This window comes from Triturus cristatus, chromosome 4_1 (genome assembly GCF_964204655.1).
Source record: "Triturus cristatus chromosome 4_1, aTriCri1.1, whole genome shotgun sequence".
Classification (NCBI taxonomy): domain Eukaryota; kingdom Metazoa; phylum Chordata; class Amphibia; order Caudata; family Salamandridae; genus Triturus; species Triturus cristatus.
The window spans coordinates 301,890,143-301,907,932 of NC_140585.1; the positions used below are offsets into that span (position 1 = coordinate 301,890,143).

Sequence of the window (17,790 nt, forward strand, 5' to 3'; positions counted from 1 at the left end):
TTTTACTACAGTCACAATTGCAGTTACCTTGCATTCAAAAGGGGCTTGATTTGAATGGTGCAGTAGATGTAGTGGCATCGGGGGCCAAAAGCTCTAGGGACCCCACTAAATGCAGAATATTGACAAGTCTTACTACTAAACAGGCATTCACAAGTTTAGGTACTCTGGTCATGATTTGAATGGTACTGCAGTGCAGCACACTGGCGCTAAATGTTATTGCTATATTTTAGTACTAAATAGGCAGTCACAAATGCAGTTATCTTGCAGGCACTAGGGACATGATTGGAATGATGCAGCAGGTGCAGTGGCACAGAGTCCAAAAGTTACCAGACCTCCTCTAAACATATAATATTGCTATTACATCAATGAATTCTTTTATTTCACTTTTTCATTAAATTATTCAAATCTTTGCTATTTCTTACCCGCACTATACTACTAGTAACAGCATAATATATTGCCTTTTTCTGCATAAACAAGTCATAACACTTAACAGACTTTATGTACAACTACTCAGCAAGCTACAACTTACTACTCAAAACACTTTATTAATCATATAGGTGAAACCTAATGCATTTACCAATGTTTGTTATAAGAAGATATGTGCACTTCAGTTACTCTTAGGAAAAAATGAATTTTTATTTTTAAAGTCAGTCCAGTCCAGAGCCTATTGTACAAATTGCTCATTGATTCTTTTTAAGCTATTTAAATTGAGTTTCACTGATTGTGAGAATGAACCAGTACACTGTGCTTCCTACCTCAAATTGTATTTTATTCGGCATTTAACCTTGGTACTGGTTTGGTCTGTTGCCAAAAATGTATCATTGATTTGCTGAATAAAAGTACTTGAGTGACTGAGTTTTAAAATGACAAAAAAGCGACATAATTTTGCACAGAATATGCTTCCTCATAATCTAGTCAACCCTGCCGTATAGTTTAGTGTTCCATTGCCACAGAATTGCTTATCTTGGAGATAGTCTCAGGACTGTCCTTCTTGGGAGCTGCATCTACAGCTCTGTTGTTAAACAGGAATCACTGAACTCCCCCACAAACATCTTCCACTTTTCATGCCAGATTTCAGTTGCTTTGGCTTTCATCTCTGGGGACATTGCGCTGTACCTGTGAATGAGGGGAAACACTGGTCAAGCCTAGTTTTGCAACACAATTGCTCAACAGAAAAACACTTAAGTTCATACTTTATCCAGTCAGACTCAAATAGTTTTTTTTGGATAAAGGAAAACAGAAAAGACTGATTATCGTAAAAGAAAAAGTTTATTGATGTTATCAGGGTAAAAATGAGTTAAAAGAAACATCTGAAGTCGGGTCAAAGCCTGGCAGACACAGAAGGAACCAAGCCTTTGCTCCACCAACTGTGAAGGGAAGCCACACCTTTTGTCTCCGCAATCTTTTGGTGACTCTCCAGTGACCCTTATGAGATTGTTCATCAACTGCCAGTCTCAATGCTTGGGGAATGATGAGGGGAGTTCTTCTGAGAAACAAAACATTCCTTTGAGCTGCAAGCTGACCCTTCATGTGCTGAAAAGCTTGCAATTCATGGAGACTGTAGTGGAGATGCACCTTTTTGACTCTTTCCAACTCTCACCATCATTAAGTTTTGATTAGTTCAGCCACTGCTCGAACAGTGAGGTCTTCCTGTGAGGCCTTGACAATTTAGACTTTGTCCAAGGCGAAGGGATCAGCTTGCTGAACGTTGTACTACTGTCAATTTTTTTTGGGTGAAAACTTTTTCTTGTTATTAACATACACATCGAGTAGAGCAATACACCATCATTGTCTATTACAGTTACTTGCCGACATAACATACCAAGCGATACCACCGTACACAAAAAGTATAAATATAGATACATTTGCGCTCATTTCGCCTTTACGCAATTCCCAAACCCCGCCGCCCCATCATAAGGACCTCCCAAGGTGAGCATACTTTCAGTTTATTGATCACTCAAGTCCGGATCTGAGTCTTCGGGTGGAGGGGCACATATGTTTCCCCAAAAAGTGTTCCAATTCCCCCATACTCGTGTCCATTTTCGGGGGCATCCTCTATTAATAAAAACCATGGTGCTGTCGAGGTCGTGGCACCACTGCTGATAAGAGGGGATCGTTGGCGCTCCCCAGTGCTGTGCGATGTTCTGTTTGGCTAGTGTGATACTCAGGGTTGCCCAATCCTGTGCTGCATGGTTGAGATCTGTGGACTCCCACACGTTAAGCAGGCATCTCCGAGGTTCAGGGAGGACATCAAATCCACATACCTGGGTGATCATGGCCATAACCACCCTCCAATATTGTGTAATGAAGGGACATTCCCAGATTGTGTGGTAGAATGTACCTGTGAGCCCACAGCCCCTCAGGCAAATTGGCGTATCCGCCCTCCCTATTTTGTGTAGTGTCGTTCTCGTGAAGTATGTTCTGTGCAGTATTTTAAGTTGCACGAGCAATCTAGAGGGAGTCGCCACCTCCCGTGGGGACCCCAGCGCCTCCTGCCAGTCCTGTTTGTCCATCCCTCCCACCTCCGCTTGCTATCTCTCTTTGAGGGTATGTGTGGGGTCTTTCTGATTATTAACCAACTTTCAATATGTCAATGAGATTGCCTTTTTGGTTAGGGAGTCTGTCAGAAAATGATCCTCTAGTGGTGAGGATTCAGGTAAATCGGCTCCCGGAAGTATGGCCTTCGTCAGGGCATGTTTTATTTGCATGTATCGATATTGCTCCTTCCTTGCCATTGATACGTTGCCTAGAGTTGCACAAAAGGAACCACCTCACCCTTTTTCCACAGGTCGCCAACCCTGGAAATGCCTATAAGGTCCCATCGTTTAAAACCCTTGCTCGTGTGCAGCCTGCCAAAGCTGGGAGAGTCCAGTCCCACAGTGGCGTGTGCTGAGATATCACCCCCTCCCAGCCCAGCGCACGCTGCACCTTAAACCAGACCTGCATGGTGTGTGCCGTAGGGCCAATCAGCGTGTTTTTCTTGGATTTATCATATAGGGCGCCAAGGATTCCATTCGTACCAAGAACTGCCTATAGGTCTTATAGGGAGTTGACTTAATGAACTCCCCAGAGCGGCCTCTTCATCAAGGCCTCCCATCCAACTGCCATGGTACAAACGTTAACTTTTATGAAAGCATCTCAAGTGATCTTGCAAGGAACCAAACTTGCTGAACATTTCTTACAACAACTCACAACTATTTTCTTTCTTGGACCTACTGTTACCACCATTCATAAACCACAATATCCGTCTGCTCACTCTACCTTGCTCTTTGCCTCTCTCTGAGGCCGCGGGGGAGAACATGTGCGCTGCTACAGGCAAAGTATTGCTGCACTATCCGATATCTCCCTTTGATGTTACACAGCTAGATTAAACCTGATGTTTTTATTATAAGACCACCTAAGCTTTGTGGGGGTCCGTGCATTCTGTTTTTTCACAGAATTATATAAAGTCTATTAAAATGAGTCTTTGTAAATTTATTTAATGTAAGAGAGAGACTACTTGTATATTCAGATACATAGGCTTTTGCTTATATGAAATCTTATTGCGCAGGGCATTGCCATTAGTAGTGACTGCAGAAATTATTAGTGCGCTGAACGAATTTAACGTGTCAAATGGTCAGACTGCCACCCTTCATATCAGAGACCAAGAAATTGATATGCAGAGTCCCACACGGATCGTCCCTCAGCCCCACCCTTTTCAACATATACACGACACTGCTCGCCAACATCATTCGATCACAAAACTTCACTGTCCTGTCCAGGACCGATGACACCCAACTCATCCACACCATGACGGGCAAGACAACCACCAGAACTGATTTCACTAACTGCATGATCATGTAAACCAACTGCTTGCAACTCAACTCTGATAAAACGGAATTACTGGTCTCTGGCAACAAGACCTCCCCATGGGACTCCACCTGGTGGCTGTTGAAGCTAGTACCGCCACCCACACCCACATACCTCACAAGAAATCTAGGGATCATCCTTGACAGCAAGATCAACATGACAGCTCAAGTCAATGCAGTGTGCACCTCCTGTTTCCACATTCTATACACACTGCGAAAGATCTTCAAATGGTTGCCTCAGGACAACAGACAGACTGCCACGCAAGCATTCATCACCAGCAGGGGGGACAACGGCAACACTCTACACCGGAATCTCTAAACAACTCCTGCAGACTCCAGACCAACCAGAACACTGATGCAAGTCTCACATTCGACATACCACATCACACGGCACAGCAGGAAGCTTCATTGGTTCCCCATTCACAAGTGCAGCCAATTTAAACTTCTCATGCACACATACAAAGCCCTTCCACAACACAGGACCAGAATACCTGAACATCCGCATACACTTTCACCAACCTACCAGACATCTACACACTGCTTCACTCTTACTCGCACACAGTCCCCACATCCGTAAAAGCAAAACTGGAGTTTGCTCATTCTTCTACATCACACCCAAGACATGAAATGACCTCCCTCAACCCATCACAGCCTCCTCCTCACTTCTTGAGTTCCGCAAGAAGCTGAAGACTTGGCTCTTCGCTGAAGTGCCTTGGGGTCACACACCTGCCCAAGAGCCTGGATAACCTCTTGGGTGATTAATGCAGTATACAAATGAATATAACATAAAATAACATTGCAATTAGTAAGGTATTTTGCCTGATGTGGCTTCTATTTCTACCTATAATGCATTTTCAGATGTTTGTATGAATGTTTGTTCTATGAGACATTTTCTTAGAATTAGACAAATAAATAAGTACAAACCTAAAACCAAGTCTCATGCAGAGATGCTTTAAGACATGAGCAAAGTGGGCTTTGGCCCTGGGCCCCATAGTTTCAGGGGGGGGGATAGAGCAAGCCCTGTTCTGCTGAGTCCCGCTCTGATGACTTTGAATAATTCTTAAATATATTCTTTTAAATCCCGTTTTCCTTAAATTTATTTTTTAATGTGGGTGATGTGTGAGAGTCTTTTACAGGCAATTTGCAGAAACATATTGTGTTTATGTTTCATGCAACATACATAAAAAAGTTTTTTAGAATGAAAGAGGACCACGCATATGAGAAATTGGAGGGTGTCACAGACACTACTTGCAGTAAGCTGGTGCTGTGTTACAATATTGAAAACACACGTGAATATTAGATGTAAACACATTTAAAATTTGGAAGAGTGTGCCTCCACACTGTCAATTACCTGGCTAAAGAGGACATGACAGAGCTGAACTTGAATCATAAATGCAAAGCTGTTCCGAACAGGGGCCCCCAAAATACGTTTGGCCCAGGGCCCCCAAAATCCTTAAGATGTCCCTAGTCTCATGGAAACGAAGACTGGCATGTGGCAACACACTAGGTACCCACAACCCCAGTCAACAACGAGGGCATGAACCTTGATCAGGATCTGTCTTTCAATATTCGGATTTCCACTGTAGAATGCCCTTGCTTTGGGTTTCTTATTTTTTGGATACATTTTTGGACTTTGTTCCATATACTGTAGATATAAAAAATCACCAAAAAGTAACATCAACGGAATTCCTTCCCCTCCAAGACTATGACCTTCCTGCCTGACAAAAATGCGGCCAACATTAATTTAATGACAGCAGACACTGCTCTGTCTCTACCGTAGTCAAACTTCTCCTACGGCCTATGGTTTACAGGCCGTTGGAAAATTGGCAATATGTTCACCTACCTAATAGCAAACATATAGCAGTTTTTCAGTGCCCATCACTGCCAGGTAAAACCTGGTGGTAAGGGTTACTGAAAATTGCTGAATGTCCCCCTCACAAGAGAGGACTCCAATGATGAAGGGGGTATTGTTTTTTTTTATTTTCAAAAAGAAAATTCTACTTTGGGAGTTTCTTTAGAAAATAAAAAAGAATGTAACCTTGCCATATGGCTCCGTCATACTTGGTGGAGCCGTCCAGCAAAGTAACAATGAATTGGCAGGACTCGCTTTGGCAGTGGTTCCTGTCAATACTTGAAATGCCTGCCAGGGCAATGGGCATTTCAAAATGTGTCAGTTGGCACCACCTCCAGGGCACCAGAGTAATTTTCTCTGTTGCCTTGGCAGAGGAAAGGTCGGCCACCCAAATTTAAATCGGCCCCTAAATGTCTTAAAGAACATCTGTGTCAAATTTAACCTGCAATATATATAAAGTTTCTTCTATGTCAACACTTAATATAAGATGTTTATTAACTGATTGTAGGTAAACAGAAGTAAAATAATGTTAGTCACAGCTACTTGCCAACAGAGCTAGTTAAAATGGCTGTCCTGTGCTCCAAGCAAGACAAAAAGCATTATTTGTTGTTGAATAACATTTCGAATAGGATTTGCCGAATTTCTATAGTTTTCTTATGAAACGTTTGCATGTTCTAAAGCTTAGATCAAGGAGTTTTAAAATGACAAAACAGCGATATACTTGCGGCCCCCGGATATATCTCTGTAAAATAAAAAATTGTTGTCCAGAGATTTTCATTATTGATTCATGTTTTTGGACCATTAGAGAAGTATTTGATCATGGGTAGACAATGCTAATCCAGGCTGTATTTTTCTAGATTACATTTTTGAAAAATGACGGATGTGTGTTCAGTGATGATGTAATATTTCAGGAACCATGGGCCTTATATACTTCCTTTTGGTGTCAAAGCATAGGTTTTGGGGGTCAAGTAGTCTTATAGACACAGAAAATAACTCCTCAGAGCAACCCTACCACCATTTTCCAAAATGTTGGCTATAATAGAGGAAGAAGAGGCACATATAGAAATGAAACACATAATAATGGTTTTTAATCCTTTTATGTATACACCAAACACTTTATGATCTGAATATGAAAAAAATAAATGTTTATCACTATTTTTTTTGACTCATTTTCATAGTTCTCATTATTTATTTGTGTTGGCAATCACTTGTGGCACATTTGCAGAATGTTGAACATTTGAGAAGAGCATATGGACAGGATCATCTTTTTGTAGCACAGATTTTGCAAGTGCATGTACATGTACATTCTGCAGGTAGAGACTTTAGAAATTTCGTAGGCTTTAGCACCCCATCAATATCTTCCCAACCGAATTCTCACTGATCTTTCTATACAAATGCATGATCCAAAGCATTTACACATCTTGTGATCAAGTAGAACAATCTTTTAATGTGTCCACGCACAGAATATAACGTTGGTGGAAGGTCACTTAGGGGGACTCATCTCTTGAACTTACTGTATTGAAGATCGTCAAATGTATGACAGTCAGAACTCGTTTTCCACACACGCACAACGCATTTGTCTATGTATTTAAAGTCACATTATTTTTCTGTCTCAGTAAATCCTTTTAGAAATGTCAGAGGTTCAGCATTTAAAGCTCCAAGGCTTTGCTCCAATTTTGCTCATATTGTCATCGCCTGTAAGAATATGTGCCTTGACAAGAACACTGGGCATCTCTTGTACAGAATATGAAGCAGGATTAAGTGTCTCTTCTAGCCTGTTCCATAACTCTGACAATCCTTGACTTATGAACATTGTAACAAATATAAATAGTACAATAATAACATCTATGTCATTTGACATTACAGTGACTCAATTGGAACCATTTTGAACAGCCCACCCAACATGTGGCACAACACAACACGAAGTCTAGCTTCCTCTAATTTGCTGTGAAGTTCTTGAACAATATGGCCTGTACCTTTTGAATATATCTATGCAGGCACCAGTTCCTCACTGACAGTCATTCTAATTGCAATAATTGGAAATTATGTTCACTGAAGCATCAGCAATGTGTTGGTCAGTTCATCTTGTTCGATATGTATGACCAGAATTGATCGAGTTGCACAGGTATAGGTGCCAAATGGTTGATGCAGACAAGGTCAATTGTTCCAGTTGTAGACATTCGTTTTCAGCAGTTTTTAATGACAGCTTTTCGAATTGAAATTCTTCAGGTGAAAGTTTTTTTTCAAGCTCTTGCACGAGTTTGTGCTTCACTAGTTTTGTTGCAGAATTTCCATCAAATAATGCATCAAGGTCATGCAACAGAATGTAAATTAATTCCTTTCTTTTGCTACATCTATCTCTTTATGTGCTTACGAAAGTAGTTATTTTGTAATCTGTTTTGTCGTGGCTGGTTGGACAAAACTCTTACTATGGAAATTAAAGCGTGGAAGTTTAGCTTTAGTGATTATGTCGAACACCTTTATCTCTTTCAATATAAACCTCTCCTGCTTCAGTTCTGGGTATAGTTTCTATCCTTGTTCCAGGACATCGAGTAGACGTATCTTTATATTGTTATCCACATTGTTTGGTCACGAAGTTGTATAGTTGCACAGGCTCAGTCATTTCAAAGGGATTTTCTTGCTGCTGCATGTTTATTAAAACATTCTCCTCTCTTTCCCACAAGTTTGTGGTGAGGAACAGTTTCACAATGCTCCATTAATTTTGAATTTCTCATCTCTCTGAAAAAAATTGTAAATAGAAAGGACTTAGTGGTAAACTAGCTGCCATTGACCAACATATTCACTTTTACGTGTCTGACCAGCAATTCCCCTGGAGCTTTTCTGTGATCTTTGGATTGTCTGTTCCAGTTTCACATCTGGAGCCACAGCATAGAACCTTCCCTCTCTATCTTTCACTCCAAAATGTCTTGATGAATTTTCTGTAGAGGTATGGTTTTTCCACCTCTCGCTTCTTCACTCTTTCCAAATACTAAGACCCATATCTCAGGTAGTTTATGCAATCAAATTCACAAAACACAGTAATCAGTGACTCCACAGTCTTCTTGTGCAGCTCCCAATCACCTTCCCAATCAGCATGTATCAAGTTTTTCACTAGAGCTATCCATTGGTGGCCGACATGGGTGGGTGGGCAGGCGTAGGGGTAGGGTTTCAGGGGGGTTTTATCGCACGGGGAAAATAAAACTCACCTTGAGGCTGGGTTCCACGTCTTCTCTGCTCCTGCTCTCCGACTCTGACTGGTACAGGAAGCAGACAGCCAGGCTCCCTCCACGAAGCCAATCACAACGTTGCAATGATTGGTCTGAGCCCCGTAACACAGCGCTCAGCCAGGGGCTGGAGATGTGGGCATGTTCTCCATGCAGGCCGTAATTGCAGCCTGCATGGAGAACGGGGAAGTGCGCATGACTAGTTTGGGTAGCCCCAGAGGGCCGATCAAACGGTCATTGCTGACTCAGTGTGCAAACCACTCCTCCACTGCTCCGAGTGCAGAGCAGCCCCGCCTACCCACTAGCCACAATGCAGGAGGACAGAAGCATAAAATGATAATAACTCTGAGTTATTATCATTTTATGTTTCTCACTGCTTAAAAGCAGTGGGGCGACACTCCTCCACCATAGCGGAGGAGCCGCATCTGGAGCTATCATGTGTAAAACATTTCCCCAGTACTTACAAATTTCTGTTTTTTCTTAGCATTTATTGACAAACTCTACCAACTTGGTTTTCATGTTTTCTGATTTTCAACTGAGTGTATAGAACATTGCCTGGCTTTGCAAAATTACAAGTTTCATTCATGATATTTTAGATTCAACACAACTTTAGGGGAGGCCATAGCACAGAGTCAGCGCTTATTAAGTCTACTGAAGAAGTCAGGGAGGCATTGGATATGGGAGGCAACGCGGCTTTGATAGTGTTGGATCTCTCAGCAGCCTTCGACACGGTCCACCATGATCTCCTAATGGATAGTTTGTCGGCATGCGACATTCAGGGACTGGCCTGAAAGCTATTGCGTTCCTTCCTGATAGACAGACAGCAAACTGTGGCTTTAGATAAGTTTAGTTCCAAACCCTTGTGGGGTCCCTCAGAGATCCTCACTGTGTCCCACTCTTTTTATATGTATATGTTTCATCTCTGGTCACTTTGATTAGAACATTCAGCTTTCACTTAACTTCTTATGCGTATGACATGCAAATAGTGGTGTCTCTGCTACAAAATCAGGAATCAGAAAGTGGTGAGAAATTCCATGACTGCATGAGGTCAGTAAAGACCTGGAAATTTGTCCAAAACTGAATTCTAGCAAAACAGAGGTGATCATCTTTGATAAGTGTTGATGGCATTTAGTGATTTTGCTCACATTGGCAAGGCAGTTGGGTAATAAGTTTACAGCTTCGTTTGTTTATATCTGCAGCTGACACAGCTTGTTTTCGAGCAGCTACTTCATTGGTACAGTCTTGAAAAAGCACCATGGCAGTATCATGTGAGGTTGATGTTCCACACAAAGAAGAGCTGTCTTCAAAATCAAAATTATCAAGAGCAACAATTGTAAATCATTTCCTGGTAAAGTGTCTTGGAAGTGGTGTGCTGTCGGATTCACAAGATTTTACAGCATGAGCTATTAACAGGTTTCTGCTCCGTACTATGTCATTATAACTTGTTGATACACGATCCTATTCATTGAAGTGATTGGATCTCTGCTTTTGCACTTGTCATAGATTGTGTGGGCTGTCATTATGTGTAGCAGAGCTTTCTTTTTGCTGTGATGTACTTCATAAAACATGATTTGGAAACGACAGTACATTTGCACAGCATAAGCCTGTCAGTTCATGTGAATGTCCTCCACTTATTCGCTCATGTCTTCAAAGCCATCATCAATGTTCTCCGCTTCTGTTCTGAACTTAAGTACTTTAGTTTGTAACAGTTTTGCTTTTCTGATATTAAACAATGATGTAAAAAAGACAACTTCAGGCATTCTTGTTGACTCCCATGGTTTGTGGAGCTCTGGTACATCACAACATTTGTCATTATGTCCAAAATCTAAATCTTTTAGGATGTTTCTTAAAATGGTTCCTGTTGATTTTAATGCATCCCGTGACCTAATTTTGGCTGAAAACACCACAAGTGGCTCATTCTTTTTGTTAGACTGACAAAAACGAATTCTGTCATTGTACATTCTCACCAGAAAAATCTAAATTGCATTATTATGGATCAATACAGTTTCATCAATGTTGACCATTATTTCTATGATCTCACTGAGTGTGAACCCCTAGCCAGCACTCAAGACTGGCTTTCAAACTTAATTTGCTTTTTCAAAGAGTGCAAACTTAACCGAAGGCTGACGGTTACATGCTGCTGGGAGCTCATTGTACATTCATATTTTCTAATGTTTGCACGCATGCAGTTCAGGTGGCCATACAGATCAGCTGCAAATACATTCACCTCGCTGTTTAGATCAGCTACTCAGCTAAAAACCTCATTTTAGAAGAAACTAGTTGCAGATAAAAATATGTTTGCCCTTTGAGACTCACATAGTCTGTACTTTGTTCTTTTGTCAGTCCCTTTGGCCCTTGTTCTGGCTAAACCACAGATAACACATTGAAGATCCTCTGCTTTTTGATCAGTTGTTGGAGGTGAACAAGGGGTAGCCATCGATTTTCTAAGTGCGATTCTTGTTGCAATTCACTGGTTTCTGGTTCTTTTTGATATATTTATTACAGGTTTTTTCCATTGTATACAACTCGTACCACTTGTTGTTACAATGATAAAATATTTGATCTTCTCCACCCATCAGTTTCAATCTATTGTGAACTTCGTCTTGCTGTATTTCTGCATCTCAAGCTCTCTTTTGTCCAGCTGCAGTTGATGTTAGCTTTTCAGTCAGATTACTTTGGCATATGACACGTTTCTTTGTTGAAGTAGCCATCTGATTTTGTAGTTAGTAACATTCTGTCAGGAGGTAAAGATCCGCTGCTACTACGTGATATGCTCATGTTTATGAATTTGAATCAACTGAAAACCTGGAACAGAACCAATATTACAATTACCAATATGATGGCAAAAAGACATTAAAGAGCAGCAATTTTGGTGGAAAAGTTGCTCTGAAGTTATTTTTTGTCTCTATAGGACTACTTGACCCCCAAACCCTATGTTTTGAGACCAAAATGAAGTATATAGATCTCATGGTTCCTGAAATATCACGTCATCACTGCAACACATCAGCCAATTTTAAAAATTTCATACAGAATAATTCGGCCCGGATCAGCAATGTTTACCCAAGCTAAATTACTTCTCTAATGATACAAAAACACAAATAAAAAATGAAAATCTCTGGACAACAATTGTTTAATGGAGGTATAGCAAGGGGCCAGGACTATATATAATCATGCTCAGAATATGCTTCCTCATCATCTAGTCAATCCTGCCATCTAGTTTAGTGTTCCATTGCCAGATAACAGCTCATTTTGGTCATAGTTTCAGGACCGCTTCTTCTTGGGAGTTGCATTCTAGAGGTCAGTTTTTAAATTGAAATCACTGAACTCCTTCATAAACATCTTCCACTTTTCATGCCAGATTTCAGTTGCTTTGGCTTTCATCTCTGGAGGCATTGTGCTGTACCTGGGAATGGGGAGAAAAACTGGTCAAGTCTAGTCTTACAAAACAGGATTTCTCAACAGCAACACTTATGGTGGAATAAAAACTGAAGTTCATATTTTATCCAGTCAGGGTATGCCCAGACGTGGCTCCCTTGCTCACTTTGCCACGCGATTCAAGCTAGCCTGGTTGATGAAGGGTGTTATCCAGAACCTGGTCCCAGGATGCTTGTTTCCGGTTCAGGGAAGACCTGGCATAGTAGTTCGGGCTGGACTGTTCCCATGAGACACAGGGTCAAGACTGATTTGCATATAGCTGGGTCTGAATTGAGGTGGCGAAGTAAGCTAAAGAATGATGATGGATTCAACCCAGATCTGTGACTGGGGGTGAGTGTCTGAAAAGTTTCAGTGCTCCGTCCATCATCTCCTTGTGTTTGCTTTGTATGTGAACAAGAGCAAAAAGACAGAGTTGCAGGTTTGGGGCCTGGAAATAAAACAAGCATTGGAAATGCAATAGGTCTCGCATTTGTTTGAGTTAGAGCTATTGGCGTGATAAATGAAGCACAAGGACAAGTTTACTTTGGGGATGCCTTTTAAGGTGTGAATTCAAAGTACTGAAAAACAATACTCCTAATCAGTTTATGAACGTGTTTATGCGGTACAGAGGAAGAAACTCTATGGCCTCTAAACAGCTGCAAAATGTATGTAGTCACTGGCACTGCTCACTTTTGCATAGTTTACAGGCAATTTTCAATTCATTTAGTCTACTTTTCAAAGGTGCAGAAAGGAACCAATGAATATTTATGTTCTTGCATTGTGTGAGGCGGAGAAGGAACAGTGGCATACAAAAACTGCAGCTCTGGTCCGGAAACAGATTCTCCAAGACTCAGAGCAGCGCATTATTGAAGGGAATACTAAAGGAAAAAAATGCAGTTCAGTATGGCTTTTGTTGCATATGGTATATGACTATATCATGATGTTGACATATATAATAAATACAATACATAACCTCACCAAATAACGAAAAGAGATGATTGCTTGTACTGGCTAACTGCTTCATCATTTCTGGAATTTAAGTTCATTCAATAATATACAATACAATGTGAAAACATCTTGTAGGCGATATACATTAATTCACTGCTGAAATATTCTTAAACAGAGGGTCGATCAAATATCAAAAAAGCAACTTACATTAAACAGATTGATTGGACTAAAGGATAATTATCACATAATAAATATTTTGCCTATGAAAATTAAGCCAGGATTACAGAGGGGCCCATATCCGAACACCCACACCAAGGGTGGCAGGTGTAACAGTAATAATATTTAAAGTTTGGGTAGGCCCAACCACCTTACCCAAGGGGTAAGCTTATGTATTTAAGGGCTGTCCTTGACCTCTTATATTTCCATAAGAAACTATTACAAATGGAATCTATTTTATTAAATCATTTCGTGAGGACTACAAAGGGGGTTGCCCTGAGAAAGTACAGTATTTTCAGTAGTGAACCTCAAATGTGTACTCTCATTTAGGGCTTGCTCAGTTCTAGTTCAGGTAGATGTATTCAGGTTTATGAGACAAACTGCGTTTTAGGTCTGTGTTTTTGGGTGGAAACATCAACACTATCTCAGGTGCAGCCTTTAAAATGATTTTTTTATAATTAAGTAACAATACTCATATTGGTCTTATAGTAATGTCTAAACAATGGACACTTTTGCTTCCATATATGTGCATCATACTGTACACTCCATATCACACTTCTGAGCACCGTCTGCACTATTGTTGCATTGCCTAAGGTGCAAACAAGAATATAATGGATTTGCCACTTGAAACGCCTCTGTTTTTAAATCACTAAATGAAAAGTGTGTCATTTGCACGTTCTCACACTTGGAGAAGTCCTGGCAAAAAAGAAAATAGACCAACGTAACCGTTGTTCTAAAATTCCACACTCACACTGAACATCGCTGTCTCTTCTCTGCACAGCAGTTACCTAAACGACTTAAAAGTACCTTCTAATTAGAAAACCTACCTTACCAAAACAACATCTGTTCCACAGCACCACTGTGTCTTTTGTTTTCATCCAAAAAACGCCAGACGTGTTATTTCAAAGCTCTAATTTCATGGCAAGAATACTTATTTGAAGGAAGACAAAAGAATTTGTACAGAGACAAGATAAAACTACAGTCGAAGCAATGATTCATTTCTGCGCACATTAGTAATGCGTCATTATTTACAGTAATAAGTCTCCCAGATAAGTATTCCAGTAATGCTAACGGGCTCTCGACTGCAGAATGTCTTACAACTACAAAATGCTGCTACACTGCCAGCGACAAAACCAATGAGAGGCAACGCCAAGTCGACCCAATATAATTGAATCCGACGGGTATGGCCACGAACCCACACCGAATAGTCCTGAAGATGACAATGATGGTATCTGCAATACCGATAGGATGGAAAACTAGCACACTACGCAGTTTTTTTCTTACAAATACTCTTAAAACTTAAAAGGCTATTTCCATTTTTCCTGGATCACCCCCGATGTGGATCTGTTTGGGAAAGCCATTTTCTAATTGCACACCCCTCAAAATTTTGCAATGCCCATGTTCTCAGAAAACGAGCTCGTCATCCGAGTCAAATTGACGTGGTTGTCGTTTCGCTTAACTATTTCAATATGAAGTGAATTCACCAGTATTTAAAGGAGCGTGATTAAGTGTCACTTACTCATGTATTACACAACAAAAAACATGCAGCTTCCAGACCTAGTAACATTTTGCGACACTTACCTAGTCCCACAGTCAAAAATCTTTACAAGCTCAGTGAGGGCGATTCTCCTCACTTCCCGCGCAGAGCAACGCTGTAAAACGAAACATTCGCTCTGGAAGAAATTAAATCGGAAGTTATCTCCCCAGTTGCAGTAAAAAAAAACAGGCATTTGCAATGCAAAAACTCTTGCATTTCCGAGACTTTGAGCTATTGGAATTGCAAATGATAATGCCTTTTATTTTTTTGTTTTGAAAACCTGTAGGTTTTTAAAATACTTGGCATTGTCATTTGCAATGGCTGAAACTCTTCGAAATGCGAGACCTATTGCATTGCAACTGCTCGCTATTGTAAGCACTTTTCCACTAGGCACTTACTTTGTGAGGGGCAATTTGGTACGGCAGACTTAAAGCAAGGACTCTGATTCTCCCGCAGCGGCAAAACTGCTATTATTGATGATGAGGGCTCGGCTCAGCTAAGCTGCAGTGTAGTGGAGGACGCGGGTGTGCTCTGGGCTGCTGCAGCTGGGTGAGGAACCACTCCGGCGGCCGGCAGCCAACACAGTTAGGGGTTCAGTGAGCTCAGCTGGTGGGTAACGGGTTGGGGCGGGTCACGACACGGGATAGACAACCACCCGCGGTGTGAGCTACAGTGCGCTGCCATTGACACAGCACCTAAGCCATACTGGTATTAATGTGTAACCACCCACATTGCTCGCTTCACAAATGAAACTACTCGCCGAATGCAGCGGCCCCTATGTTGCACATATGAAAGCGGGCTCTACATTTTATATGTTAGCACGGCATGCAAAACGTATGCACATCGTGGCCCGTACCAAAAATCAAGAAAATGGGAGCCATGGTAAAACTTCAAGCGCGCCGCCCGTGCATGCTAAAGTTCTGCGCATGGCGGCCCATCTAGCGGGCACCATGGCCAGCAGGAAATAAAAAAAGTAGTCCCTAAAGGACCACAAACACTTTTACAGTGTAGGCAAACTGTAGTTGGTCGGTGCTGCTCGGTGAAAACGGAAATGATGTATCGGACGCACCAACGTATAAAGATCCACTAAAGAACAGCATTGGGGGAATGAACCAATGGCAAACTGGAGGCGGGATTACACTCCGTGTAGAGATTACTCCAGGTCTTGCAGACAGCACATGCACGCTACCTAGGCTCGACCTAACAAGCTGGAGACTGGATTACACTCCGTGTAAAGATTACTCCAGGTCTTGCGTGCTGTCTAGGCTCGACCTAAAAAGGGGTTAAGAAGGAGCAGATGGTGGATCAGGTTGCGAGACCTCTGAGTGAAGAACAAAATTGTCTCTCCTCAAGGTATTTTGAAAATGTTTCTGCCAGTGAGAGACCCCATTCAGCATGTGAAAGTAAGAAATTGTGAGTGATGCTGTGTCCATAAAAAATGGGGACACAATGAAGGATCAAACTTTGTGTGTGCTTTTTACACTGATCTTTGCTATGTTTCCACTTACTCTTTCATCACATTTGTCTTGCAATGGTCTTGAGAAAGACAAACTCTAAGGTTACAACCAAATACCAGTTTGACCAGAGAGTTCCTGGTCATTTTGTGTGGAATATCAATGTGTCTGACGCAACACATCCAAGATGTGGGACTTCTTTACTTCGGTTACCTGCATACCATTCTTCAGAATGGCTACGAAGTGCTCAGCAAGTCCAATAGCCTAGAGCCCGAATGGTTTGATTTTGCGGTGATAGAAGCCCGTACATTCAGAAAATTTCTTAAAAATTCGTCCACTGAATGGTGGCCCATTATCAGATTTAACAACTATGGGGATGCTGAATGTTGAAAATATCCTATTTAGAGCGGAGGCAAGTACGTCTAAATGCTGCAAACAGCCCTGACTTCAAGGAATCTGAAACGTTAAACAGTTACCATGAGTCTATGTGACTAAATAAATGCAGGGCGAATTTTCCCCAGATTTCCCGGAGTATGTCTGACATTGTGAGGAGTATTATGTTTCCGCAGAACCTGGCAGACAAGGAAGATACCAAGCCTCTGTTCAACTATCTATGAATGGAAACCACACCTTTTGTTTCACAGCAGTCATTTGGTGACTCTCCAGTGACCCTTATGAGGTTGTTCATTAACTTGCAGTCTCAATGCTTGGGGAATGATGAGGTGAGTTCTTCTGAGAGAAAAAACATTCATTTGAGCTGCAAGCTGACCCTTCATGTGCCAAAATGCTAGCAATTCACAGAGACTGTAGTGTCGATGCCCCTTTTTGACTCTTTCCAATTCTCACAATCATTAAGTATTGATTAGTACAGCCACTGCTCGAACAGTGAGGTCTTCCTGTGAGGCCGTGACAATTTAGACTTTGTCCAAGGTGAAGGGATGATCTTGCTGAACGTTGTACTACTGTGCATTTGATGGTGGTGTGCTGCAGTTGTCTAAAGTAAAAGGTGAAAAAGATATTTGCGGATTTTGATCCTTTCCAAGCCTGAGAATGATGGTTAAAAAATATTCTTGCAATCTCAGGCCACACTATTTGATGTTAGGGGGTATCTTTTTTGGTGATAAGTCACTACTGTGAAGGCCTTCCCACAGACAAACAGATGGGAGTGCTCAGAGGCCACACATTTCTTCTGTGTTTGGACGCATTTAGTTCCTTTGCTTGGGCAGCTGGTGTATGCAGTGAGCTGCCTAGGTACATCAAGTTCAAGATCATGATCAGCCAGGTTGGCACCGAGGTC

At 41.4% G+C, this 17,790-nt stretch overlaps 1 protein-coding gene across 2 annotated transcripts in view; it reads right to left on the reverse strand.

Moving 5' to 3' along the window:
* Nucleotides 1-525: 525 nt before the first annotated feature.
* The window catches only part of LOC146854820 (adenosine deaminase 2-like), a 511,041-nt gene continuing 493,776 nt past the window's right edge, over nt 526-17,790 (reverse strand). Inside the window, exon 10 of one of the 2 annotated variants that reach the window (XM_085650538.1) lies at nt 526-1,116. In XM_085650538.1, the coding sequence (XP_085506664.1) occupies nt 1,005-1,116 (112 nt within the window). In that variant the 3' untranslated portion in view covers nt 526-1,004. Of the gene's footprint in view, nt 1,117-12,183; nt 12,328-17,790 lie in introns of those variants that run through there. The other variant, XM_085650539.1, reaches the window with a different exon arrangement.